Below are 27,748 nucleotides of genomic sequence, written 5' to 3' on the forward strand. Positions count from 1 at the left end.
ATGTATATATCCCAATTGTTCACTAAAGTTAAACATAAGAAAAACTACTAATTAAACCAATTTTATTATCACACCAAACTAATTAAACAATAGAATCGAAAAATAGTAAGCAAAATCATTTTTTTAATTTGAAAAAAATTCGAAGAGAAATGAAAGAAAGTAGAGAAGAGACTTGTACTTAGAAAGAAAAGCTGAATTGACTTAGTTTGGATCCTCTGTCCCAATAGTTTGTGTTAGGTTTATTTAAAAATATACAATACTAATTACTTATGGAAATTTTACTGTGATCCTTAACTGAGACATACTGTTAGTATTAAACTTCAGTCGTAAGAAAAATATCCTAATAATTAGTTATCAACTAAAAAATGAAGCTTAGGTCGGATAGCCAGTTGATTTTTTGGAGTAGTTCTTTAAAAGCAAAATAAAAAGTTTAAAACCATTAGCGGTGGCGGAAATAAAGGTGGAGTATGAAAGTGTAGTCAATGGAAATATTTGTAATCAGGATTTGTTCAACCAAAGGATGCTTGTAGGGTCCACAGTAGTTGGGTCCAACAATTGTATTTTGTATACGATACTCTATTTTAACATTCACACCTATTAAAAAGGAAATAGTTATTGTAAGAGAAATATGTTATTCTTTATTTCTAAACATACATAGTTTAAATGGATATTAATTATTGCAAGAGAAATAGATCATAGTAGTACATTTGTAGCTCAAATAAGTGTATCATGTTTAAGCAACGGGCACATGATTTATAATCTTTAATGCGAGAAAAAGGCTGAATTATGATTAGTGCCTTATCAATAAAGTAGTGATTATAACATAAAGATATTATGCTATAAAGTAATTTCTCCAATTGAAATTATTAAGCTTTTAAATGACATCGAAAGAAAAGATACATTTGTGAATCCCTTTTCCGTCTTAAGGATATCATTATTCTTTGAATTGTCTATGCATTATTATGATTTTAGCCTTATAAATAAAGTATAAAACAAAAAAAATTCACAATTAGAGAAAACGGCGCTATCAGTGGTAAGTAATTAAAATTGAGATTGTTGGTATCTTATAGCAATTTGCATAAGCATCTTTGTATTCCAATTGAAGCAAACAGGAATTTATTTGAATATCTGTTTTGAACCATGGAGATTTTAACTGAAGAAGAAGCTTCCATTCCAACCACCAAAATTTGATCTTGTTCAGTAATTATCTCTTCTTCCCATAGAAATATTTAATGGTTTTACCAATCCTCCTCGTTCCCATTCATTCACATTCACACTAGAGGAAACCGCGTTTTCCCGATGACTTATCTATGGGGCTGGGCCCATTTTCTCCTCTCCCACCTTCCTCGACGGCGCCCATCGCCCTAATCTTCCCACCACACTTGCATTTACTTCACTTCAATTTCTCCAATCTCCAATTATTCAGATGGCGGATAACGGCGAGGAGAAGCTCATTGCGGTTGCCCGCCACATCGCTAAAACCCTAGGCCACACCGACTCTATGACCGACGATATTCTTAAGATTTTCAGCAATTTCGACGGTAGATTGCGCGATAAGCTCTCCGACGATGGAATCGAGCAGACGCTCAAGTCCCTCGACCGCCGCCTCTCCCGTTATATCTCCCTCGACGCCCCGATTTGGTCCAATTCGGTCGATGTCTCCTCCTTCCTCCACGCCGTTGACCAATTGATCGCCGCTGTCCGCGATTGGGCGCCCCTGGCCGCACACAAGCGCGTCGCTGCTTGCCTCGCCCGCGCTGAGGATTTGCTGCAGCAGACGATGCTGCGGTTGGAGGACGAGTTCAGAGCGTTGATCGAGAGCGGCGGCGGCGGATCGACTGACTCTACCCGTCACCACCCCGATTACTCCGACGACGACGGATCGATCGAGGAGGATGAGGATACATCCATCCCCGTAGCGGAGCCGGTGGCGGATTACGACGACCTCTTAATCGACGCGCTCCCGCCGGGTACGGTGGGCGACCTGCACGAGATCGCGAAGCGGATGGCGGCGGCGGGGTACGAGAAGGAGTGCTGCGCCGCGTACGGCGCGTGCCGGAGGGAGTATCTGGAGCAGAGCCTCTCGCGGCTAGGGCTGCCGAAGCTGAGCATCCACGAGGTGCAGAGAATGCAGTGGAGTCAGCTGGAAGATGAAATTGAGAGATGGATCAAAGCAATCAACGTCACTCTTCGCGTCCTTCTCCCGAGCGAGCGCCGCCTCTGCGACCGCGTTTTCTCCGGCTTCCCGTCCGATGCGGACCTTTCCTTCACGGAGGTATGCAAGGGCTCGATTATCCAGCTTTTGAATTTCGCAGACGCGGTAGCGATCAGCAGCCGATCGCCTGAGCGGTTGTTCAAGGTGCTGGATGTTTACGAGGCAATTAGGGATTTAATGCCTGAATTTGAGCTGCTGTTTATCGATGAATTCTGCTTGCCTTTGAGGAATGAAGCGATTACTGTTTGGAAGAGATTAGGGGAAGTGATTAGGGGCATTTTTTTAGAGCTCGATAATCTGATCCGCCGTGATCCGGCCAAGTCAGCAGTCCCCGGCGGCGGATTGCATCCGATCACTCGCTACGTGATGAATTACCTCTGCGCCGCGTGCAGGTCACGGCTAACATTGGAGCAGGTGTTTGAGGAAAGTGGTGATGCTGATTACGGAAAGGGGGAGACTGTTTCGCCTTCGTCTCTATCAGCGCAGTTAGCGTGGATCATGGAGCTGTTGGACAGCAATTTGGAGGCGAAATCTAGGGTTTACAAAGATGCTGCATTGGGCTCTGTTTTCATGATGAACAACGGTCGATACATCGTGCAGAAGGTGAAGGACAACGAGCTGGGAGCGCTGCTGGGAGACGACTGGATCAGGAAAAACATGGCGAAAGTGAGGCAGTATCATGTCAAGTATCAACGGAGTTGTTGGGGGAAGCTCCTGAGCTATCTCAAGGTTGATCACAGCAACTCTGCATCGTCGAATGGGACCTCGTCCAAGGCTTTGAGAGAACAGCTGAAGCTGTTCAACGCATCCTTTGAGGAGATATGCAGGAATCAGTCGTCGTGGGTGATCTTTGACGAGCAGTTGAAGGAGGAGCTGAAGATATCTGTGTCGGGGCACTTGACTCCAGCATACCGCAACTTCATTGGGAGATTGCAGGGGTGTGCGGATCTGGGGAGGCACACTGATAGGTACATTAGGTATAGCTTGGAGGACGTTGAGGCGCGGATCAACGGCTTGTTCCAAGGGACTGCTGCTGGGGCTGGAAGGAAGTGAAGTGGAATGTAGAGTGTTTGTTGTATCTCATTCACACACACACACACATAACACATTATATGTATACATTAGTGTAGCTATAGTGAAGATTGGTTTGTGTGTTTTGTACCTGTACATTCTTTTACTGGTGACTTGCATCCTCTAGTTGTTGTAAGTTGTAACCATGCCTGTGATTGTCATGTGTATATTTTTGAGATATACTACTCCATATGATTATATACTGTTTTGAAATTCCTCTTTTCATGCAACACCACCAGCAATTACATTTCAATTCTGTATATGTAACATAGATGTTGAAAGCTTACCATATTTGAGTGTGTGGTTGATCATGTCCATGATAGGATTGTAGACGTCCGCGTACAGGATCCTTCTTTCTGCAAGCTCCTTGAGCAATTAGTAGTGTGCTCTACCTCTGAAGCATGGTGTTGCAGGTCGTTGAGCATGCGACGCTCTCACGTTGCAGCGTGTAAGACCCCAACAATCAGAGTCTGTCATGCGCCATTAATTTAATTTTTACTCCACTTCATACTCTCTTATTTCACTCATTTTCCTTTTTGGGATGTCGTACTCTAAATGACACATTTTTAAATATAGAAACATCACTCTCTCTATTTTTTTTTCATCCCTCTTACTTTATTTTTTCCACTTTACTCATAAAACAAAACTACATATAATCTCATGCCGTATTAGAAACTATGTACTTAGAGTTGGACGGAGGGAGTAGTACTTTAGAGTTGTGGATAGTAATACTTATGCCAATCGTGTAAATCCTGATGAACTGTTTATCCATCCTAATTGGGGTTTATCAATCACAATTAAAATTAATAATGTTGGATGTACCAAAGTAATATAGTGTACAGATCTGGCCCAAGTTTTTCAGTTAACATACTCTAAAATAATTCAACAAATATGCATCAAAGTGACTTGAGCTAAGCCCACATAATGGCAATAGCTCTGAAGGTCCATCAATGGATATTGGTTCAAAAGCCCATATAACTTTTAATTGTTTTTTTTTAATTTTTTCACTGAACCTACTCATATAGTCAGATTACATTACTCGTAGACTAATAACTTGCCCATATTAATAATTTCTCAAATCTAAACTTGGGTTAACTGAGCAATTTAATAATTTCAGTATATAAATAAGAAAATATTTTAAAAGAACTTTATATTAGTAATGTAATCTCATTTTCCAAGCTACCCCGAAGTTACTCAATGACCACTCAGGATATATTTAAAAATAAATAAATAAATAAATAAATAGAAGCTTCACTTGCATTAGATGGAAATTCTTTAAAAGGAGCTTTAATTGCATTAGATGGAAATTCTTATCAAATTTTTTTTTTTTTGCACTTTTAAAAATGCTGGCTCTGAGTTCGTAAATCATTGATTTTTCAACTAAATGATAATTCTCTAAAATAATACTCACGTCTCGACAATATTACATTATTTAAATTTTAAAGTATGGGATTTATACAACGTTTGGAATCATTGCTGGAATTCTGTGCGTTACTTTTATAAACCATTATGGAAAACGACAAGTAAAATAAAATGCAAAAATCTTAATCTTTCAACTCAATAGTATACTTTGTAAATGTAAACAACAATGTATATTTATCGACGGGAGAGTCGAACTCAAGTAGTAAAACTTGATATTAAATAATCTAATAATAATAATAATAATGACAATATCCAGCACATCTGAACTCCAAACACGCTAATCGAGTCATAAATAAAAAATTTGCATTTGTTGCCATGTTAGGCAATTTATTCACACCGGTTTCAAGAAGTTGACCATTCTACGACTTGTACGAAAACCATTTAATTTCCACATTATTAGTAAATGATAAAATCGATGCAAAAAATTTGCACTATCAAAAGTATCAACGTACGGATATGCATACGGTCTCGTCTACAAATTATACCAACTATACATTTGAATATTATTATTGTACTTTCATTAATTGCTTATAAGGAGTATTAATCAACACTCAAATCTGGAAGTTTTGCAGCAGCATTGAGCATACCACGTTCCAAACAACAAGGACAACTATTGCGTTTGTGATTTCTGAAACAACAAAATTTTATATTGGGAAAACTAAATTACCAGTTTAATGGTTATGTTAGTAACGAAGTGATGGAATATTTGGGAAATAATTGAGTCAGACTGCTACTTATATTTAAAAATAAATAATAATAATTGAACGAGCTGAGATAGCGGTGCGATATAAATGTCTTAGATGTTTTCCTATATCAAAATTATGTTTATTTTATGAGAAAAGATAAATTTACATAAATTGTACTAGTATGTACATAATGCCACTTTATTATAAATACATAAAATTCATTTGTTACTATTAAATTTAGAAATTATCTTCTATAGCAATATAATAATGGAGTATTATCGGAATTAATTGTACTCCTAAATTAACACATAGACGACGAATAAATATTTTGATCTGGTTTGGAGTTGAAACTAAATAATTATACAGAAACAATGATAGAACCAAGTACTTTTATGAAAAATATGCAAAACCAAGTACATACAAATTGACAAAAAGGTACGGTAAAGTGAATTAAGAAGTACTAGTAAGGTTATCCGCAACACTATCTCTTATCCGTCTCTTAACCGTCTCATCTCTTCACTATTCATGGATCCTACTGTACTTTTCAGCTCATCTCTTAACTAAGAGACATCACCTGCATCCCTCCATCTCTTAACCATCTCTTAACTATTCATTCAATTTCATTTTTTATTTTTAATTCCAACAAATTCAATTAATAAAAAACACACTTCATTATAAATAAAATAAAATTACAATTTAAATGCCTAAAAAAATAAAAAAGACATAATTAAAAAACTAGAAATTATAAATTGCACACTTAAACTCAAATAAAAAAAAGGAGGCAAAGAAGCAGAAGAAGGAGTTCTCTAGTGACGATCATCTAACGGTTGCCAAATTTTGCTCAAATGTGCTCCATTAGATCCTCCTGGAGTTGGGCGTGGGCGGTAGAATCACGTGTCCTTGCCCGAATAGACAACCGCTCTTGCAAAGACGGATGCACTCCCGTTCGAGGCGGACTACTTGTGGTTGAGCTTCCCGGGGTTTCAGGGTCGAACCAATTTCCCACCTCAGGTCCTTCGTCGGCGACAATCATGTTGTGCAAGATTATGCACGTATACATGATGTCGACCATATTCTCCATAAACCACTGTCGAGCCGGGGCTTTGATAATGTTCCATCGAGCTTGGAGAACCCCGAACGCTCTCTCCACATCCTTGCGAGCAGACTCTTGCTTCTGCGCAAAAAGAGACTGCTTTTCGTCCGCAGGCCTGTTGAACGTCTTCACGAAGGTTGGCCACTTCGGATAGATGTCGTCGGCAAGATAGTACCCCATTTTATACTGGCGATTGTTAGCGACGAAGTTGATGGCCGGCGCTTTACCATTCAGAACTTCAGCGAAGAGGTCGGAGTTGTTGAGCACGTTGACGTCGTTGTTCGAGCCGGGGACCCCGAAATACGCATGCCAAATACATAGCCGGTAGTCGGCGACGGCCTCGAGTATAACGGTGGGGTGGGTGCCTTTGTGGCCGCTCGTGTATGACCCCCTCAACGCCACAGGGCAATTCTTCCATTGCCAATGCATGCAATCGACACTCCCGAGCATCCCAGGGAATCCGTGCACTTGTTCGTGAAGACGGAGCAGAAACTGACAATCTGCGGTGGTTGGCTTCTTCAGAAATTCGGCGGTGAAGGCTGCCCGGGCGCCTTTGCAGAAGTTCAACAAACAAAGTCGCCCAGTGGATTCTCCGACGTGCAGGTATTCGTCGAACGCATCCGCCGTTTGTCCCGTAGCAAGCTGACGGATCGCCGCAGTACATTTCTGGAGCGTCGTGTGGCTAGGACGGCCAACAGCGTCGAACCCTTCTCTGAAGAACTCTTCCCGTGCCGCCAATGTACTCGCGATATGCAAAAATAGCGGGCGTGACTAGGGATGTCAATCTAGCCCGAAACCCACGGGTCGACCCGAGTTACCCGCTAAAATCATAGGGTTAGGGCCGGAAAATCGCAGCCCATATTCAGAAGCGGGCTATACGGGTTAACCCATTCGGGTCGGCGGGTTATACGGGCTGGCCCGGGTGGGTTGCGGATTAGCCCGCGGGTTGAGCATTTAATATAAAATATAATAAAATTTTTGGATTATATACTTATATGAAGTATATTTGGTAATATCAATATTAAATATAGTACAACATTTGATATGAAGAATGTATGGTAATTATGTCTTCTCTCTCAAATTAACTTAGGGTTATATGAAATACATGATTTCCATTTAATTGTAGTCAGATTCATGTGTGATATTAATTAAACGATATGTTTATCTATTTTGTTTCAATTTTCAATTGGTATTATTTTCTTTCTCTTGATCACTTTGATAATACTTTACTATTTGCGACAATCTACTTTTTAATAATTTAGAATATTGGATTGGATAGAAAGTAACATATAAGATTACTATTGACCCGAATAGCCCGTGGGTTAGCTCTAAACTCGAAAAATTTAGGGTTAGGGCCGAAAATTTACAACCTGAAAAATTCACAGCCCGAACAACCCGCACCCAAATAGCCCGACACCCCGAGTGGATTGGCCCGAACCCGAGCGGGTTAGCCCAATTGACATCCCTAGGCGTGACATACGGAAACGGTGACGGAAGTAGATATCTCCCCACACCGGGTTCGGACTGAAGTAATCACGTTCCAACCTTGCGGCGGCTTCCTCCCGGTTACGGTGGATGTATGTCCGGCGTCGCCTAGGAGGCGCGGCGGCTTCCTCCTCCCTACGTCGATCTTCTTGTAGCGATTCTTCCATTATTCGACGCATTTGCTCAAATGGGTCCATAATTGATTAAATTTGGGAGAAGAAAAAAATAAAGGAATGATTTTATAGAAGTGATTGGAGAGGAAAGAAAGAGAGATGAGAGAATAGATGTGTGTTTGTGTGTAAAATGGAGAATGGAGAGAGTATATATAGAATATAAAATAAAATAAAAAAAATTTAAAAATACGACCGTTCAACGGTCATATTACCGTTTTTTTTTTATTTTTTTTTTCGAAAAATCTGATTTTTTTAAAAAAAATTGAATTATGACGTCATAAATCCGACGCCCACTCGCGGGTCGGCGAGTGGGCGTCACGCCAGCCGCCCGCGCGCGCCACGTGGCGCCGGGCACGTGTGCCTCGCTGGGACGCGTCGGGCGTCGAGACATCTCGACGAGACGGGAGCCGCAACGCTGTCTCGATGCCATCTCGTCTCGTCGTACTTCACAAACCTAATTAACTTCAAATATTCTACGCTCGTGTTTGAAGTCATTTTTATAATTCTAAAATTTGGATTCAAATGATACGTAAAAAATTATTCTCACCAATGACATAGTTTTTGCAAAACCAATCTCCACTAAGAAATCTTAGGTGTAGTGTAGTAGTACTATTTGTCAATATATTTCTATTGCTACTTGGAATATTAGAGCATCCGCAACGCTGCCTCGTTGCGGTCTCGGTCTCGTCGAGGCGGTCGTCTCGACGAGACCGAGACCGCAACGAGGCAGCGTTGCGGATGCTCTAATATTCCAAGTAGCAATAGAAATATATTGACAAATAGTACTACTACACTACACCTAAGATTTCTTAGTGGAGATTGGTTTTGAAAAACTATGTCATTGGTGAGAATAATTTTTTACGTATCATTTGAATCCAAATTTTAGAATTATAAAAATGACTTCAAACACGAGCGTAGAATATTTGAAGTTAATTAGGTTTGTGAAGTTTATTTCAATGGATATCTAAAATGTGTTTTAGAATTGAAACCCCACAAACACTATATATAGGTTTGGTTTAATGTTGGTACATTTCCAAATTAAAACGATGATGATAAATAAGGCTGGGCTTGCTGAGCTGTATAAGACAAGAGCTAATAATTGAAATTTGGATTTAGAATCTGAGCTCGTGCTATTAATTCCTTGAATAATTATTTCCTTAGATTTAAATTTTTTGTGTTTTCTTTTTAATAAAGAAATTGATGCCTAATGATGAGTCCTCTGGTCGGTGCGCCGGCAGCCTAATTGCTACGAAGCTTCATGGAATTGATAATTACATACTCCAAATTTATATCCTTGATTAATAAATTAAGATGAATATATTTCACTAACTCGTACATTTAATTCGTTTTTCTTTATATTATATTTTCAGTCTGCCTTTCCCCTGGCCTGTCAATTAAACGAAATTATGAATCATAATGATTTATGAATCTTCACATCAAAATGAAGTTACCCTAGTGAGTACACAGATACATGAATACAAATATATCATACTCCATAAAACATCTTGGAAATTTTGGGTATTTCAAATGACAAATTTGTAGCATATTCAAGACTAAGTTACATTGTGCTAACTGAACAAACGCCGCAAAGATAACGAGACACCAAATGAAATTTACATGGAAAATATGGTTGGTTTATAATCACATTAGGAGAGGGAGGGAATTTGAAAGTTCTATAAATGGTGTTCTAACTTTAGTTAGTTTAATATCTTTTAAAAGTGGCTTAAAACTAAATTTTTGCAGGCTAACTTAGCCCAAAATGAACAATATTAAACTAATGTGCAGTCGACAGTCCTAACTAATGGTATCAAACTGTCTCCAATGGTATACTAAAACTTAAAATGAGGTAGGCAATGCGCCAACGATACCTTAAATCAATCCCATTTTTTATTTTTGAGTAAAAAATGTACTCCCTATATTTAGGTTTACACTAAAACAAAACCTTATTATTTTCAAATTTTGTGAGTAAAAGAGGCATAATATGGAGAATATTTTTTCAAAAGTTTGAGTTTAGTGTAAATGGTTGGAGTAAAATCATCGTATTTGATTTAACATTTACACTAAAATGGGTTTGAGTTTAGACAATTTGGTTGGAGATGCTCTCACGGCCAAGGAGGCTTGGATCGAGCCCTGAATGACGCATGTTCGAGTTGAGTCCATGATGACTCAATTTCAAGTCGGGTCTGTAATGTTTCTATGGCATACTTGATGTGGGACAAGTTTGTTGATTACAAACACATCCCACGTCGGATGAGTGAGAGAAGATATAAATTAATTTGCTTTCTTTTGAGAGCGACCCAAATACAAATTTATGCGGACTTTGCTCAATACGGACGTTAACAAATAAATGTGTAGTCGACTATCCTAATAGTTATAACTTAGTCCGTATGTAGATCTCAAAGTGTTTAATTTGGGAAATAAATTGTAGTATGACATCCAAACTCTATTCTCAAAATATAGTCCCCAATTTAGATTCTTGAATCAAATGACTAAATTTATAACTAGAAATAATGAGTAGATCTAGAATAGATATTTAGTCAGATAGAGAGAAGAGGGGACAGTACAAACTGGATGATTCTATAGGAAACCCACGATTCGCGATGCCACTAATATTTATAAACAATAAATTTTAGTTTCTTGAGTTTGTTGGCAGAAAGGATGAATGTAGCCATAACTTTTTAAATTACTTGATTCAATAGTTTTGTAGTTCACTTTAAAATAAGACCATCAAAATCATTATTTTTTGCAACATTGGTACATGCAACTATAAAACGAACAAACCTCCATTATTAAATTGGGGTTGGATTCAAAGACAGCTGGAAGCTTTGGAACTACGCATATAGATTAACAAGTGCATTACTTGGGGAATTCTACCCCTAACCCCTCCAATCCAATCATTTATGGACCACAATTACCAATTATTTATATATTATGCAAGTTTTTCTAATCAACCTCATTTATTGTCACAATTTTTGGGGAGACTCAAGTGTTTGTATTATATATATCTCCATACATTGATTAAATGATTTTTATTTTTTCTAATGCTTTATTGTATTTCTCTTTATCTCACTATATATCTTTTATCATTTTTCTAGATTTTTGAGTTTATTATTAAGTCCATTTGTTCGTTCAAAGTAATTTCTACTACTAGAGTCTAGAGATACACAACGCAACACCCAATTAAGGAGCACTTCTGACCATAATCTTGAATTTTTGATTGAGTAATGCTATGCAGCCACATTATGGCTACCCACACAAGGGTATAATGGTACTAAACACTATTAAAATATTAGAAAAACTAAGCTTAGTTGTTAGTGCATAAGTATTTTACCTAATGGCCCTTTCCCTTTAAAACTTTATATTTCTTCAATATAAAACTAATAATTCGTACCAAATTCTTTAAGCAAAGGAGATTAGTTTGACTAAGAACGATAATTTATATAGTTTGAATTAATGATGATTTATAGATTCGGATATAATTTAAACGATTGATAATAGTAATAATGTTAATAATAATAATGATATAATTATTACTATTATCATTAGATTATAACACACCTTTAAATTATTAATTTATAAAATATAATAGGATTATTATACTTTTATATATTAATATTATTCAATATTATAAATGTAATATGTTATACTTATAGTTTTGTAAATTAATATATGTAGTACGGAGTACTAATTATTATTTACGATATAAGGCTATAACCGTATAAGTATAACATGTTTAAATTATTATATTTTAAAGTTATTAATCAACTGAATTTAAATTTTTTTCAATTCATATATTGGACCTCAATTAATATTTAGAGATTTTATTTTTTATTCAATTGAATTGAACAATTTATGATTTAGTATTGATTCTAAACACGATGCATAACTTAAAGATAAAGTACACACCAATAATTAACTTATTATAATTAATACAAAACACAAATGTTTAAAAATTAAGTTTTAATATCAAGATTATTAATAATGTAACTTCAAAACTGATTTCACGTAATAAATACTAAATAAAAGTACATATAGATAAAACAATAAAAACATAAATACATATACAATATATAAACTGAAACTCCAAGTTATTTAATTGAAATGAATATCAATTGAATAAAAATTACAATGAACTAAATTACAAACTTATGATTAAAAATAGAGTATTAATTTTCCCATCAAAATAAAAATAATAAATTAAAAAAATACTAAAAAGTAAATAAATATTCATTTTCAATCAAATATATTAATGATCATACTTTTAATTGGAAACACCTTAGTATTTTATTATTCCGTTTCTACATTCTTATGTATATTAAGTCACCTCAAGAAACAATACTATGACTAAAACGTATTTTATGGGATTATTCGGTTTTTAAAATTATAGTTCGGAATTAAATATATATTGTATTTGGTTCATGAGATTGAATCTCACAACTCAATTCTAGATGAATAATTATTTGATAATTAGTCAGAGTCACCCTCTTTCAACTAAAATAATCCCACAACTCAATCCTACACAACGATAAGAGAGTAAAGTAGATGTTTTATTTTTTGTCAAAAATGAAAATGACTCAACTTTGTTGAACGTCCCAAAAAAGAATACTATGACTCAACTTAGTTGGAACGGGGGAAGTAATAATAATTATTATTACTAATTAATCTTTTAATATTGTCATTATTTAGACTTTATTACAATGTCGTAACATTATTTTTTAAATTATCATTAACTTCAAATGTTAACTCTGTATTTTATTTTATATCACTATATTTATATTACAATTTATTAGTATTATTATACTCCCTCCGTCCCAAGATAAGTGACCTACTTCTTTTGGGCACGGGATTTAAGGAATGGTATTTAAATAAGTTAAAGTGGAGAAATTAAAGTATGAGAGAGGGAAAAGTAGAGGAGAGAAGAGAAAATAAAGTAGGTGGAGAATAAAGTAAGAGAGATGACTTTTTGCTAAAAATGGAAATAGGTCACTTATAGTGAGAAACCCCAAAAAGGAATACAAGTCACTTATCTTGGGGCGGAGGGAGTATAATTTATTAGTGTAAAACATGACACTACACTATAGCATGTACAGTAAAAAAAATTAAAATTTTATTATAATATTATACTATAGTATACTTACTTAATATTGTAAATTCTTATTATAAAAATCTGAGAAAATATGAAAAGAAAGTATGCGTATATCTTATAGAAAATTAAGGAAAATATTTGTTGATGAATTAAGGCAGAGGGTAGAATAGTCCTGGAAATTTTGATACTTTCTAAGTGTATTAAATTTGATTGAAATGAGCATTAAAAATCTGATTATGTCAGCCATAATGTGGCCATTTAACATCACTCTTTTTTATTAGCCTTAATTTTCCTAACAAAAAATATATAAATGCGACTCAAACTACAAGCATTATTATTGAATGGGGTCTATTTATTTCCATTGATTAATGGATGAAATAAATAATCCAGAATAATATGGGAAACTTAGTCATAATATTAGTATATTAAATAAGAACTGTCGATTCGAAGTCGATATAAATTAAATATGATAAGTCAAGATTCCAAGCTCTTCTCTGGCTATTTGGTTAGGATGGCATCGTCAACAATTTGCCGCACTTAATTTCTTATGACTATTATAACATAGAATTAAACTTTTATTAGGATGCCAAAAAGCAGTATATGTATGTTTGTGGGGTAGTGATATAATACAAACTCTAATTATTGTACAAATTTCAAACTATGATCTGTACCGAAAAATGTCAACAGATGACAAATAATAGCAATAAGAAATGTCAAACACAGTGTCAACATAATGTCAACAGAGCATCAACCGTTGACATTTTGTATTGCTATTATTTTATCATCTGTTGATATTTTCCAACAGTTTAGAGCGTAGTTTGGAGTCTGTATAATATTAAGAGTTTACATTTAATTACATCCTTTCTGTGTGTATAATTATATTACTACTACATCCTTTGTGTGTGTATAATTATATTACTACTACATAAAAAGTTACATGATGAGCGAATGAACAAATAATGGTAGAAAAGTTGACTCAACTTTTGGCCGTCAATGAGCCCTAAACTTTCAAATACTTTAAGAAAAAGTCTCATCTTTTCTTTCATTTTAGTTAATCCCCAAATAATTAACTATTTATATGGCAAGCACCACACAGATTGAAAGATTGAACATAACACATTTCAAATTATTTAATCATATAACAAGTAAATATATATTGTTATCATAGATGTTTTAAATAAACATAAACCGCTAAATACTTCATTAGACATATTTTACCGTGTAAGATGTACGATTGCACCATGTTTGAAGCTAAACAATTTCGAGAAGAAAATTAAATTAACATATAAGTTATGCTAATCCCAACAGTTTATTAGTTGCTAAACTAATAATTCAAGTACATTAATTACTTCCGATCTCCTCAAACTAGCCGCCATGTTTTAAATTTACAAGTAAGCGGTACAATTGATCTTAAATATTACTCCAAACTATAGACGAATTATGGTATTCATCGCAAACTTTAAAAGTGTACTTAAAAATCACAAAAATTTAGATCGATGTCAATATTCCAATGCGGGTCATTCTTCAAACTTAACATATCTGCGAGACACATTTTTATCTTATCAGACATGTATTATTCAACGTTGATTCAACAATTAGAGCATCAATATGACATCAGTTCATGCACTATAATTTAGACTAAGCTAGATAGGTTATGCAGCTAGTCACATAGGACAAAAATATGCCGAAATTGGACCGTGCTTGGAAAATTGCTCGCATTAAAAGTTTATGATATTTAACACCACTTTTAGAGTTCACAAAATATCAAAATTTGCTCGATTTTATAATTTTTAAAACCAATATTCCTATATGTACAAACATCAAATGTTAGTAATAATCCAAATGGCAAATGCTAGACGAATCTTTTTACATGGAGTGCATGTTAAAGTTCACGTACCTATGAATCAAAGAAGCATATTTTATTTAGCCATGGATCATAAATTAACAAGTAAAACAAGTTCAAAGCATGACCTAAGACGACAAACTGCCGAAAACATGCTTAACACCTAAACGTGGGGGCCTTTTCCACATTTGTACTTCCCTTAATTCATCTACATTATTAATATAATAAATCTCATCATAAGTTAATCAACCACTAATCTAATAACAAATTAATCTTTTGGGCCTCACCTCCTATATATAAACTCCATTCCACAATCACATCCAATTCCAAACTCTTATTACAAATCAAACAAGTCTAGTGAGTGAGAAAGAGAGAAAGAGAGGGTTAATAATCATTAATCAATCTCATCCAATTTTGAAAAATCAAAGATGGGAAACAGCCTAAGGTGTTGTTTGGCATGCGTTCTTCCATGCGGGGCGCTAGACTTGATCCGGATAGTGCACTTAAACGGGTCGGTTGACGAGATCACGGGTCGGGTCACGGCCGGAGAGATCCTAAAAAACAACCCGAATCACGTCCTCACAAAGCCTTCCTCCCAAGGCATGGCCCGCCGGATCCTCATCCTCTCGCCCGAATCCGAGCTCAAACGGGGCTCCATTTATTTCCTCATCCCCTCTTCTTCGCTTCCCGCCGACAAAACCAATAAAATTCTCAAAAAACTCAGCCCCTGCCGGAAAAAGTCGCCGGAGGTCGCCGCCGTGAAGATGCCGGAGAAGAAGCAGTCGTCGAGGCGACACCACCACCGGAGCAGGAGCAACGCCGGAGTTGCTTGGACGCCTTATCTTGAGAGCATTTCTGAGGACTAGTTTTTTTAACTTCTATATTTGGAAACAAATTTTTTTACCCCTTTATTATTTGTTGGGGGTTTATTTTTCTCTTAATTTGGTTCATAAAATGTGGATAGTTGATCATCTCTCTTTTCTTCTTTCTTGTTTGATTTTTTTTTTTTGGGGAAAAGGTTATTTCTTAATTTTTACCTCAACAAGAATCCATAAAATGTTGAGGTGTGTACGTACCTGTAATGTGGAGTAACTTTTAAGAATAATATTTTCCCTCTTTCATATAAAAATCCTAGATGTTTTGTGTATTTTGGTTATAAGTCTAAGGGTGACACGAGTATTATACAATTTACTTATGTTTTCTCTTTGATTTTATGTAATAAAATATCTTAGATACAAAAACCACAGATCTTTACTACTAGTATTAAGATATGAAGTAAGATCATTTCTACTAGTTATACTAAACTCAAATTCATTTTTGAGTATATGTCACACAGTTTTACTCTAATCATTTACACCATATTTAAAATTTACATTTTTGGGTATTTGTCTCATAAAAATTTTGAAGTAACATCAAATATGGTGCTATTCCATTGAAAAATTCAAAAATGGGTTTTAGTTTAATGTATGGTTGGGGAAATTGTCTACACCAAGAATGAGTTTTGGTGTATGATTGGAGATGGTCTAATACTACAGATTTAATTTTATTTACAGTTTGATTATGTGACTAAGGACACTTGGTTACTTAATTACTTAAGTAGTGATTACTATGCTTCTAGCCAATCGGCGAACCATACAAATTTATATAAGGAAGTACGATGAATCTACATAAGACTCAATCATTATATGATCCAATTTATGTATGTGTTGTCTGTAATTTCTAAAAAAAATGACTAGTATTGGCTAAAATTGTTAGTTGACAAAAAAATCTAATATAGATTGTAGTTCCAAACCTTATCATACAAACGAACCCAACATAGATGATCTGTAACAATTATCAAAAGGAAAAATAAATTACAGTATGATGAAAAAGACAATGTATGTAGCAAAAGAAATATTATTGAAATAAAATAGACTAGGGGGGAAGTATAGAGTTTGTGAATTAAAAGTAAATTTTATTTTGGAAGTTTAAAATAGGAGTTGTGTTTTGGGATGTAGGAGCAAACAAAAACATTAATAATGGTGTCCCTAATTAATATGACTTCTTACACGGAAAGTAATCATGGTTTAGCTGGCACTTATCTCAAATAATCATTCATCACATATGTTTGATCGGAGCATTAGCCGCCGATGATAGCTCTACAACTGTGCAGTTATTAATTTTCAAATTATTGTCTTCAATCACCTAAAATAATTATATTCATCAATTAATCGAAGAAATATATCTTACCACAGTGTATGATAGAATAATATACTCCAATTAAAAAATAATAATAAATAAATAAATATAATATAATACTATTATTTTTTAATGTGCAACCTGAATCTAGTCTAGAATTATTGAATTTTTAACGGATTAACCCGATAAGAACACAAACCCAATAAAACTTTACTTAAAACTCATTAATTTTGTGTGTTCATGTCAGATTTTTATATGTTGTCGAAAATTGTAAGCCAGTCATATTATACTTTGATGAACACCTTGCCTATATTAAATGGTAATTTAAATATTATGTTAAATTTTAGCAATATAGTGGCAGTTCGGTTAATGAAATAAAATTATCTTGAGATGCAGTTTAAGATACACTAAAATAGACCTTGACTAGGATTAAATTAGTCTCATGCATGGTTGTAGAGTAGGATGGAGAGGAGAATAATGAGGATAGCGAGATGGACAAATTAGTAGGAGGGGATGAAGTGAGATGGTTAGTCATGAGATTAGGGGAAAAGGAGTCCATTCAAATGGGCAGAAACAGCTCCAAATCTACAATTGTTAGCTAAGATTTGGTTGAAAGTGTGAATGGAGAAGATAAAAGTTATCTTGGGAACCGAACTGGCACATAGAAAACTTCAAATTATTGGCGTGATCCTTGATTTTAGTGAAGAAAAAGCTAAAACTGATCGTACCTATATTTTATAGTTTAGCATCTATTGGTATTAAGTACTCCCTCCGTCCCAAGGAAGATGACCCCTTCCTTGGGCGGCACGGGATTTTATGCAACTTTATTTTATGTGTTGAGAGAAAAAAGTAAAGTAAGAGATAGAATAAAGTAGAGATAAATGTGTTTCCATTTTAAGTAATGGGTCATCTTGATTGAGACAAACTAAAAAGGAAAGTGAGTTATCTTCAATGGGACGGAGGGAGTATTACTTACTATTGAGTGATGCTAACGAGTAGCCCACTTCAAATAATAACTATAGTCTATATACATTGGATTTTTGATTTAAGTTCTTGGAAGTGAGGGCCAGGTTAGACATGGAATTACGATAAGTTAAACCATTAATAACATTGCCGGGACCAAAATATGTGGTAATACTTGGAAAGTACAATGTTGAAAATGGTCGAACTAAATGTATGTGGTAATAAATTAAGTTTTGGATGGAAGAATTTGGTTGAACACGATTATTAGCCGGTATAATGTAATGACCTGTATAAATTCGATTTAATATGAAGTTGTATATTCAATTGAAACCCTTTCACCAAATCAAATTATGTAAACGTACTACCCTTTATTGATATTGAGCACAATAGTCAATGTTTGTACCAAAATCAGGTACGCGATGGAGAGAAACCATAGATATTTATATGTTTTTATTTTATGTCATTAATAACTTGAAAGAGATTGAAAAATGATAATGAAGAGCTGGCAATTCATTGATTCACATAATTGTGTTTGGCACATGTCATGTCAAGTTTCCTCTGTATAAATAAATTGACTAAACCAGACGTCCCTTTCTCACACTCCAACCTCAGCTTAATTTGGATCACACGCTTTCTTCTTTTGTACTACCTTTCTTTCATGGGTTTTTGTTTTCGGTGATATTGATGGTCATCGGTGGTGCACACCACCTGAACTTTACATTAGTATGATATTGTTCGCTTTGAGCAAAGCCATCATAGTTTTGCTCTTGGAGTACTCCCCAAAATGCTTCATACTAATAGAGTTGAAATAACTCATATATATGCTTGCAACTCTTGTTCATTCTCCAATGTGAAGTATTATTTGCCCTCACAGTTATTTCTTCAACTTTTTGGTAACTCAGCACCTAAAGAATATGCTCACTTATAGATACATTACAGTAACCAATGTATTCTAGTTTGCTTTATGCTCCATATAATAGTCACTTACAAGATTGTCTTACTATTGTTTGGGGGTGAAACTGTTTGCTAAGTAACATACTCCCTCCGTCCCAAGGAAGATGACCCCTTTCTTGGACGGCACAGGATTTTATGCAACTTTATTTTGTGTGTTAAGTGGAGAGGGTAAAGTAAGAGAGAAGGAATAAAGTAGAGATAAAGGGGTTTCCATTTTAAGCAATGGGTCATCTTGATTGGGACAAACCAAAAAGGAAAGTGAGTCATCTTCAATGGGACGAGTACTTGGTAAGATACGATGATGAAGTGCAAATTTATTGGTGCAGCATTTTACCTTCGACTGATAAGGAGGGGGTTTAAGTCATCTTGGCTGCGTGAGCAAGAGATGGCTGAGAATTATGCTAAATGGACTTACAAATATAACTTGAGCATTAGAACTACAGAACAATTTGGGCTTCAGTTCCCTTGACTGTATAAATGACCTACTGAGCAACCGCGGCTAACGTGGCCTTGACCTACTCTTTATTTTCCTCATCAAGTATTCCTCCAAGCCAGCACCAGCATCTACTAATCTAGTATCAGACTTGATCTCCACCTTCACAGCCTGTTTTAACGCTTCTTCTAATGCTTCTGCATCTTCTTCCTCACAGATCCGCGCTACAATTTCAGCCCAAGTGTCGGTATGTGGAACGCTCCCATGCCTCAACAACTCACTCAACACTTCACAAGCATCCTCTAGTTTACCAAGTTTACAGAAGCCTTGTACAAGCATATGTATAACCGAAAAATGAGGATGAAATTCCTTGGACAACATTACCTTAATATACCTCTTGGCCTCGTCGTACATGCCCTGATTGCACAAGCCCCCCACTATATTTTGATATGATAACAAATTTGGTAAGCACCCATTTGAAGACATGTCATCAAGAACCTTACAGGCATCAGCAGCACACCCTACTTTGCAATAACCTGAGATAACTGTATTATAATGGACAATATCAGGATTGCATCCCTTTATTTTCATCCGACAAAGAAGCTTGTACGCCTCCTTCAGCTTTTTCTTCCTGCACAAGCTATTCAAAAGAGTAGTGTAGCTTAAACTGTCGGGCACAAACCCTTTGTTTAGCATGTCCTCCAGTAAATCAACAGCTTTATTCACCTGACTCTTCCTGCACAGTGCTTGCATTAGAATCCGATATGACTCTACATCAGGAAGAACATCACGCTTAAACATGTGATTGAACAAAGTATATGCAATGCTCAAGTCGCCATTCAGGCAAAAGGCTCGCATCATTATTTTGTAGGAATTTGTGTTGGGGGAGACTCCATATCTGTGGGCAGCCCGGAACAGGTCAAATGCAGCGCGGAGGAAGTTACTGTTAGCAACAAGGATTTCGAGGATGCAGTTGAGGTGTTTCTGACGGGGCTTAATATTGAATTCAAGAATTGTATAGAATGTTTTGAGAGCTTTCTCCGGTTGGTTTGCATCACCATATATTTGGATGATGTGGGTAAAGAGAGAAGGGGAAATGGAATAATCAAGAGACTTGAGGCTTGAGATAACCGCATTCATGAGAGAGAAATGGCGAGAGCGGCCCAGTTTGAGAATAAGGGTGTGATAGGTAGCATAGGAATGGCGGAAGTTGGGCTGACGTGAAGCCAAGTCAAAGATTTCCTTTGCCAGAAGTGGATCTGTTTGAGAAGCTATCAACTTTTGGATTCGAGCTGGAGAACCAATAGAAGGTTCTGCTTTCTCCTTTGGCTCACGGTCGTATTGTCTGTATCCATACTCTCGTTCATCTTCTTGATTACGATTAATGGGTGCTGATGAGTATGAACAAGAAGCTTTTGGAGTTTCAACAACAATGAAGATCGAGGAGATGCTAGGTGCATATCTCTGCAACTGCCGGATGTAATTGCAGAAAATGGCATTCGCCATTCTGCAAGTATCACATATGGAATTCTTACTGGTTTCTATCCCTCAAGTGAATTTAGAATTATAATCCTGAAAGGTAGAAATGTGAGCAAGGTTAGATTATGATTACATGACAATAACGCAAAATTTGCATGCATACATTTATGATCTTGTGTAATCGACAATTCTGCTTGCTATTATCATAGCATGTAAGGACCAAGCATATCATACATGTAACACCCTTAATTAATTAAATCGAATAAGTGGTGTCGCGTTTAACGTTTTGATGCACTTAACTTCTTATTAAAAACATGTCTTTCTACCGTGTACATTTTTTTAAAGCATAACAACTCTTGCACACTATTAAATAATTCACCAAACCTGCTAGCAATAAAAACCTACCAACTACACATAAAAAAAACCTCAACTAAGCATGCCACGTGTAACACTTCAACTTTGCCGGCAAAAGAGATAATAACTTGACACGCACAGTTGCCCAACAAGTGAGATATCTCACCACTTTACTCAGCAAAGGGACAGATAGGGGGTGAGAAGCTCGTAATGTAATCACATTACAGAATAATGTCATTACATCACATATAAGTTAAAGTATTTCCAAATTCTTCATGTCAATAAGAAAGAAAGTAGTTCAATTTTAACTAAATAAGAAATCCCAGAAAAACTGAGTTCTCACGGCTGTCCCAAATAATAGTAATCTCAAGGTTCATTCTTTTCATCATAATTCATACTCCTACTTGTTTTATATAAAGAAGGTGATTCCCAAGCCAAATTAATAAGCCAAAGCACAATTTTCAACATTAATCCAAACATGTAGGTTGTCCGGAAAGTCCTCTGTAATCAACGAATATTTCATCTTCAAAGTAACCACATAATATTGCATTGACAACGCAGCCCCAACTTGATATTATCCTAAATTCCATCAAGAAGATAACTTTCTTTATTTAAAATTACTCTATGATTTCACAAGCTACTACATAGTGTTTAAAACAACTTCATGCTCCCATTTTTAGTGGCTAAAATAGATTTTTCAGATTCACAAAATCAGTTTTTCAACAAATTAATAAACAATCTCTCAGTTTAAGTCATAAGCTTATGGCTCCAATTGCATAATTTCAATGTTAAATTACATAAATTTATCACAAATATAAAATCCCCAATTCAAAGAACCCTAGTTTTTTATTTTATCACAAACTGAAATTAAATGCTATTTTCATGATTAATCATGCTAGAAATTCATTCTACAGTCATTTCCATCAAAAAGAATCAGCCAACAATTTGAAAATTGAAGTGAGAAAATTGACAGCTTTTCAATATTGTTCTTACTCATACCTAGAGTCCAAATCGCCCACTGTAAGGCTCAATACTAGTTTTAAAAGCAAGAACAAGAAGTTGGAAGGAAACTCAAACCTTCAATATGAATTTATGAGGGTGGATGAATTGAATGGGATTTAGGGAGGAGACTGATGGTGTGGGCTGGCGGTGGCTGGACAGTGAGAACAGAGGCGGAGGCGGAGGTGGAGCTTTAGAAACTGGTGTGGAGAGAAAAGGTGAGAAGAGAGAGATACTGCTCTATTTTCCCTTCCTTTTCCTTCTTACTTTTCTGTCAAAACATTATTCAAATTTAGTTCTTTTTTCTCCTTATTTTCATTTTCTAATCTAATTAATTAATGCATACAACTATAAATTCTAAATCTGATTTATACTTCTATCTTCAGCTACTTTTCTCAAGTTCAACTGAAATTACATCTCTGAGCCGGCTTTTTCTATCACAAACAACCAAATTTCAGCTTTTTCACCACATAACTACAATTAAATATTTAACCGTTCTTGAAAAAACTAAAAAAAGAAAATAGAATTTCCTTTCAACAAATTAAAATAGGTTGAGCGCGACATAAATCCATACTATTTCAGGATGTTAAGGTAGCCAAAAAAGATCAGTACAGCAGCATGTTTGCAAGTAGTTTCATAGCCACAGCCACTTAACCATCCACACATAACTTCTATTTCACCATTCATGCTTAATAGTAAAAAAATATCATATATCTATAGCTATTATAAACTCACGAATCAAAAGATTTACCTATCTTTTAACATTACTTCAATATCCCAAAAGAATTGAATTTAGAAGTCAAAATCCTAACAAATTTGGGGAGATTAAAACTTCTATTTAAGGGGGCTCTGGGTCCTATATCAATCTTCCACCACAAGCCACAATATCTTCCTTTCATCATAAATACTCAATCAATGTAACAAAATAAATATATTGGAAAGAGTTCTTAACGAAATTTGCCGAAAAAGAAGACGGGAAAAGCTTGGGTTTCAACCTTAATTCATTCTTAAAACAAATTTAAATAGTGCGCTACCATTAATTTTCAACAAGTTTTAAAACACATTAATTTAATAATAATGGGATAATTTGTCATATTTCATAAAAATTTTGCAGTAGCACCCTATTTGGTGTTGTACCCCAAATTTGATATTGTTCCGTAAAAAACATTCAAAAATAGGTTTGGGTTTGGTGTATGGTTGAAGATGTCTTATATACAAAAAATGAGTTTTAGTGTATGGTTAGATATGTTCCTGGTGCTGCATAACTTCTAAACAAATTCAGAATTTTGGCATCTTGTTATTATTGGGTTTCTAAATAAATAATTAAACAACTAGGTTAAAAATAACAAAAAATCTTGCAGGAAAATCAGATTTTTCTATTATTTTGTGAAGACTAATAATAGTAGAACCAAATGATTTTTCACGTCCACAATTTGACGATAGATAGAGAGAATTTTTGTAGGTATTTTTTCCTTGTCTCATGCATGTCCATCCTTACTCCATACTATAAAACTTAGTGAAAATTAATCAAGTTAGCTGTTTTGAGAAAATAGTATGCCAACAAACTTCATTCTTCTCTCTCAGATTTGATAGCATATTTTTCCTTAGAAGATAAAAAAGAATTCATGAAAAATGCCAGCTTCATCTACATTAGGACATGTGGAGGGACCAGATGGGGGTGAAGAAATGTTGATATGTCAATTTATCCACATGACAAATTCACAGGGAAGCACATGGTTTGGGGGAGATCCCTTCTCCTACACCGTTCCACTTCTCCTAGCGCAGCTTATTCTCATCTTCATCGTCACAAGCCTCATCTGGCTCTTCCTCAGACCTTTTAAGCAAGGCATGATCAGCGCACAACTCATCGTAAGAATTATAAAACCCCCGGTCTTCCTTTCATCTCCATGTCCATATCAATATCATATGTTTGATCATCTGAATCAGGGAGGCATCATCATGGGAAGGTCTTGTCTCGGGCGGATCAGAGCTTACAGCGATAAGATATTTCCCACGTCAGGAAGACAAATTCTAGAAACTTCCGCAGACTTAGGGTTCATCTTGTATTTGTTTATAATAGGAGTTCACGTAGATCTAAACTTAGTGAAGAAGGTGGAAAGATATGCAGTGGTGATTGGAGTTTCATGCTTCATTGCCCCTCTGACTATTGGCTTGGGTGTTATTTTTCTGGTGACCAACACCATGGACCTCGACCCCGAGACCGTTTCATGTCTTCCTTTTGTCGCGAGTTTAACAGCTATATCTTCCTTCCCGGTGATCACCAGCTTGCTCACTGATCTCAACATTCTGAATTCAGAGATTGGGAGGATGGCCACCCTGGCTTCAGTGGTGAGCGACATGTGCAACTACGGCTCCTCACTGATTTTTGGTGGATTGGTTGTTTATTTGATGACCAAGCAGTTCGCAGTGATTATGTCGGTCATCTGTGCCATTTTATTTTTCATGATCATCTTATTTATACTTCGTCCCATGATCACATTCGTAGCTAAGCGTGTTCCTGAGGGGCATCAGATCAAGGAGTCGCATTTTGTTGTGGTGGTGGTGGTGGTCTTAATATGTGGGTTGGGCTCGGAGATTTTGGGGCAACCCGCGGGGCTTGGGACGTTTATCTTGGGTGTTTTGATTCCGGATGGTGGGAGTTTGTTTGCGAATAAGATGGAGACATTCAGCATTGGGTTGCTTGTTCCCGCTAAATTTGTTATTAGTGGTCTCATACTGGATATTTCATCTATCCACGCTTTGTCCGGATTTGCATATGGAATAGTTCTTCTCGTTTGCTACACTTGCAAGTTCCTTTCAGTTTTCATTATTTCCCTCTACTACAAGTTGCCCACTCGAGACGCTTGCGCCCTCGCTCTCATCATGTGCTGCAAAGGCGCAATCGAAGCGGCTCTCTACATCACCTTGTTCGAGGATGGGGTCATTCACTCTACTTTTCTCTTCTCTACTCATTCGATAATTGGTTAATGTTGTTTTTGTTGTACAGGTCATAGGACGTCAAGCATACGCCATGTTACTACTGTCATCATTGTTGATGACCGGAATAGCCAGACCTCTAATAGCACACCTTTACGACCCATCATCTCGATACCTAGGCCTTTGCAAGAACTCCATCATGTTAAACCAGCCCAACGAAGAGCTACGGATGTTGCTCTGTATCCACGATGCAGACAACATTCCCACCATCCTTAGCTTCATTGATGCTATGCATGGCAACAGGCCCATCGCCCTCTTCGCCCTCAACCTCACGGAGCTCAAGGGCAGAGGCGCTGCGGTCCTTGAACAAACCACCGACATCACTTCTAACCAAGCTGCCAAAGCCCTCAACTCACTAGCAGACAGGATCGCTGGCCACTTGGTCGTCCGCCACTTCACCTCCGTCTCCCCTTATGCCAGTATGCACGACGACGTATGCACCCTCGCGGCCGACCAGGTTGCCAACATTGCCATCCTCCCATTCCACAAGCAATACACCATGGATGGAGCCGTGGGGCTATCCTCCCCTTCCATAAGGATGGTGAACCAAAATGTGATGGATAAGTCCCCCTGCTCCGTGGCCATCCTAGTCGACCGCGGCCAGTTCCTCACCAACCATAAGTCGAATCAAAGTTTCCACGTGTGCCTCCTCTTCCTAGGTGGCATGGATGACTGTGAGGCCCTTGCTTTATGCACCGGCTTCATCCACAACCATAACGTCACCATCACCTTCCTTTGGATACGGTCGTGGGACCACGCCAAGTACACCCAACAAAACATGGAGATTGAGATGGTGAACCAATTCAAGGCGAAGACGATGGGTTACCATAGGATCAACTATAAAGAGGAGCTTGTGAAGGACGCTATAGACACCACCAGGATTATTGGATCGCTCAAGGACTACGATTTTGATCTATGCGTGGTGGGAAGGTCCCACGATGCCGAGTCAGAGATGTTGGCCGGGATTAATGAATGGAGCGAGTGTCCAGAGCTTGGGGTCATTGGAGACATGCTGGCTAATCCTGATTTCCACTTTTCTGTGCTCGTTGTACAACAGCAGCCGGCGGGGGCGGATGTCTTCAAGTATGCCAACGTCCAACCCGTTGCTAGCGGATATATTTCATCGTCGCGTTATAGCGATTGCAAAGATGACTTCGACTCGTTTCATCGTGTCTAGTGTAAGTGTATGGATGATCATCTGTAAATGTCTATTTTCGTTAATTCACTTCTTATAATTTATTGAACATTTCGTCTTTGAGTTTGAAACTAAACAAAGATGATGAGATTGCAACATATTCTATTTGACATAATAATTTCCAGGTATGACTTGCACATCAAATGTTCACTTTTATCCATCAAATTTGCATATTTTTCTTTATGAATTCAAGTTATATGGCATGTGATTTGTGAATGTGAATTCAATTTAAGCATGTGAAAACAAAATAAAGATTTTGAAAAAGATAAAAGAAACATTAAAGGAATTTTTAGTACATCCAATGTGAGAAAATATTTTGTCCCATTTATTTACTGGGATTGTGCTTTCTCAAAAGTAATCTCATTATCAATTATTATATTTTGTGTTATGAAAATAAGGAAAGTAATTTTATATTTAAAAATAGAAAGATTTATGCAAAATTTCAAATAGTGGCGGGATAGAAGAATAAAATGGGAGGGTGGAATGACCACTAGTACAAAGGCTCCATCCCTGGTGTCACAGAAACTCGGTTTAAAAGAACTAAATATTAATATGTCATCTTTTGATGCACTATAATTTCTTTTAAGTATGTTGTTATCATAACTAGAACATTATTAATGAAATTATTAAAGAAAATATTATTCCTTCATGACGTTGGGTGTAAATATGGCATACTAAGATAGTAAGATGCCACATCCATTTTTTCGTTTATTTTAAAACTATATATCACACTAAATTTTTAAATCTAAGAAAAACTTTATTGTAAATAAATCCAATTCACTAATTTCTCTCGCGATTAAGTATTAAGTTAAAATTAGTAAGACTATCAAGCTCTATATAAATGACATGATTAGTTATCAGTTTGTGTTAGATAATACTAATTGGATAACTAAATGAATTGTATAAATACATTAAAACAAAATAAAACATTATGAATTTTTAGACAGTGGTTACTTTGTATGTTTTAGATGAGTATAACATTTAGAGCATGTCCAACTATGCCTTAGCTAAGAGCGAGCTCGTGCAATTGTTACGGCAAGCCCGCGAGCTCACCATTGGGCTCTCCCAGCAAAAAGGGTATTGCTCCACTCTTTGGATTAGGGCATCCTTAACTCAAAGTTG

The 27,748-nt window shown here is 36.2% G+C and overlaps 3 protein-coding genes and 1 pseudogene across 4 annotated transcripts; 3 read left to right on the top strand and 1 right to left on the bottom strand.

The window, feature by feature from the left end:
- Positions 1-1,101: 1,101 nt before the first annotated feature.
- On the top strand, positions 1,102-3,499 carry LOC125188476 (exocyst complex component EXO70B1 pseudogene; annotated as a pseudogene).
- An 11,894-nt stretch (positions 3,500-15,393) lies between these two features.
- Positions 15,394-16,221, top strand: LOC125188882 (6,7-dimethyl-8-ribityllumazine synthase). Its single transcript, XM_048085956.2, has one exon. It carries the CDS (start codon positions 15,503-15,505, stop codon positions 15,938-15,940), a length of 438 nt encoding a protein of 145 aa, XP_047941913.1. The 5' UTR covers positions 15,394-15,502; the 3' UTR covers positions 15,941-16,221.
- A 3,250-nt stretch (positions 16,222-19,471) lies between these two features.
- On the bottom strand, positions 19,472-22,740 carry LOC125188880 (uncharacterized). Of its 2 annotated transcripts, none has more exons than XM_048085953.2 (2): positions 22,435-22,740; positions 19,472-21,174 (listed from the first exon to the last, which is right to left on the bottom strand). In XM_048085953.2, the coding sequence occupies exon 2, from the start codon at positions 21,106-21,108 to the stop codon at positions 19,669-19,671; it is 1,440 nt and encodes a 479-aa protein (XP_047941910.1). In that variant the 5' UTR covers positions 21,109-21,174; positions 22,435-22,740; the 3' UTR covers positions 19,472-19,668. The 2 variants fall into 2 exon arrangements, with proteins under 2 accessions (XP_047941910.1, XP_047941909.1); XM_048085952.2 differs by having other exon boundaries at positions 22,513-22,739.
- Positions 22,741-23,931: 1,191 nt separating this feature from the next.
- CHX14 (cation/hydrogen exchanger 14) lies at positions 23,932-26,686 on the top strand. Its single transcript, XM_048084416.2, has 3 exons — positions 23,932-24,303; positions 24,382-25,374; positions 25,442-26,686. The coding sequence occupies exons 1-3, from the start codon at positions 24,067-24,069 to the stop codon at positions 26,606-26,608; spliced, it is 2,397 nt and encodes a 798-aa protein (XP_047940373.2). The 5' UTR covers positions 23,932-24,066; the 3' UTR covers positions 26,609-26,686.
- The last annotated feature ends 1,062 nt before the right edge of the window (positions 26,687-27,748 follow it).

This window comes from Salvia hispanica, chromosome 5 (genome assembly GCF_029641045.1).
Source record: "Salvia hispanica isolate PSC_SH4W2 chromosome 5, Shi_PSC_v1, whole genome shotgun sequence".
Taxonomy (NCBI): domain Eukaryota; kingdom Viridiplantae; phylum Streptophyta; class Magnoliopsida; order Lamiales; family Lamiaceae; genus Salvia; species Salvia hispanica.

What these genes read in the sequence shown, in the direction of transcription:
- LOC125188882 (XM_048085956.2), top strand. Translation starts at nt 15,503, where the DNA reads ATGGGAAACAGCCTAAGGTGTTGTTTGGCATGCGTTCTTCCATGCGGG.
- LOC125188880 (XM_048085953.2), bottom strand. Translation starts at nt 21,108, where the DNA reads ATGGCGAATGCCATTTTCTGCAATTACATCCGGCAGTTGCAGAGATAT.
- CHX14 (XM_048084416.2), top strand. Translation starts at nt 24,067, where the DNA reads ATGCCAGCTTCATCTACATTAGGACATGTGGAGGGACCAGATGGGGGT. An exon ending in TGATCAGCGCACAACTCATC is followed by an intron (nt 24,304 to 24,381) that starts GTAAGAATTATA and finishes CATCTGAATCAG; the next exon opens with GGAGGCATCATCATGGGAAG. An exon ending in TCACCTTGTTCGAGGATGGG is followed by an intron (nt 25,375 to 25,441) that starts GTCATTCACTCT and finishes TTTGTTGTACAG; the next exon opens with GTCATAGGACGTCAAGCATA.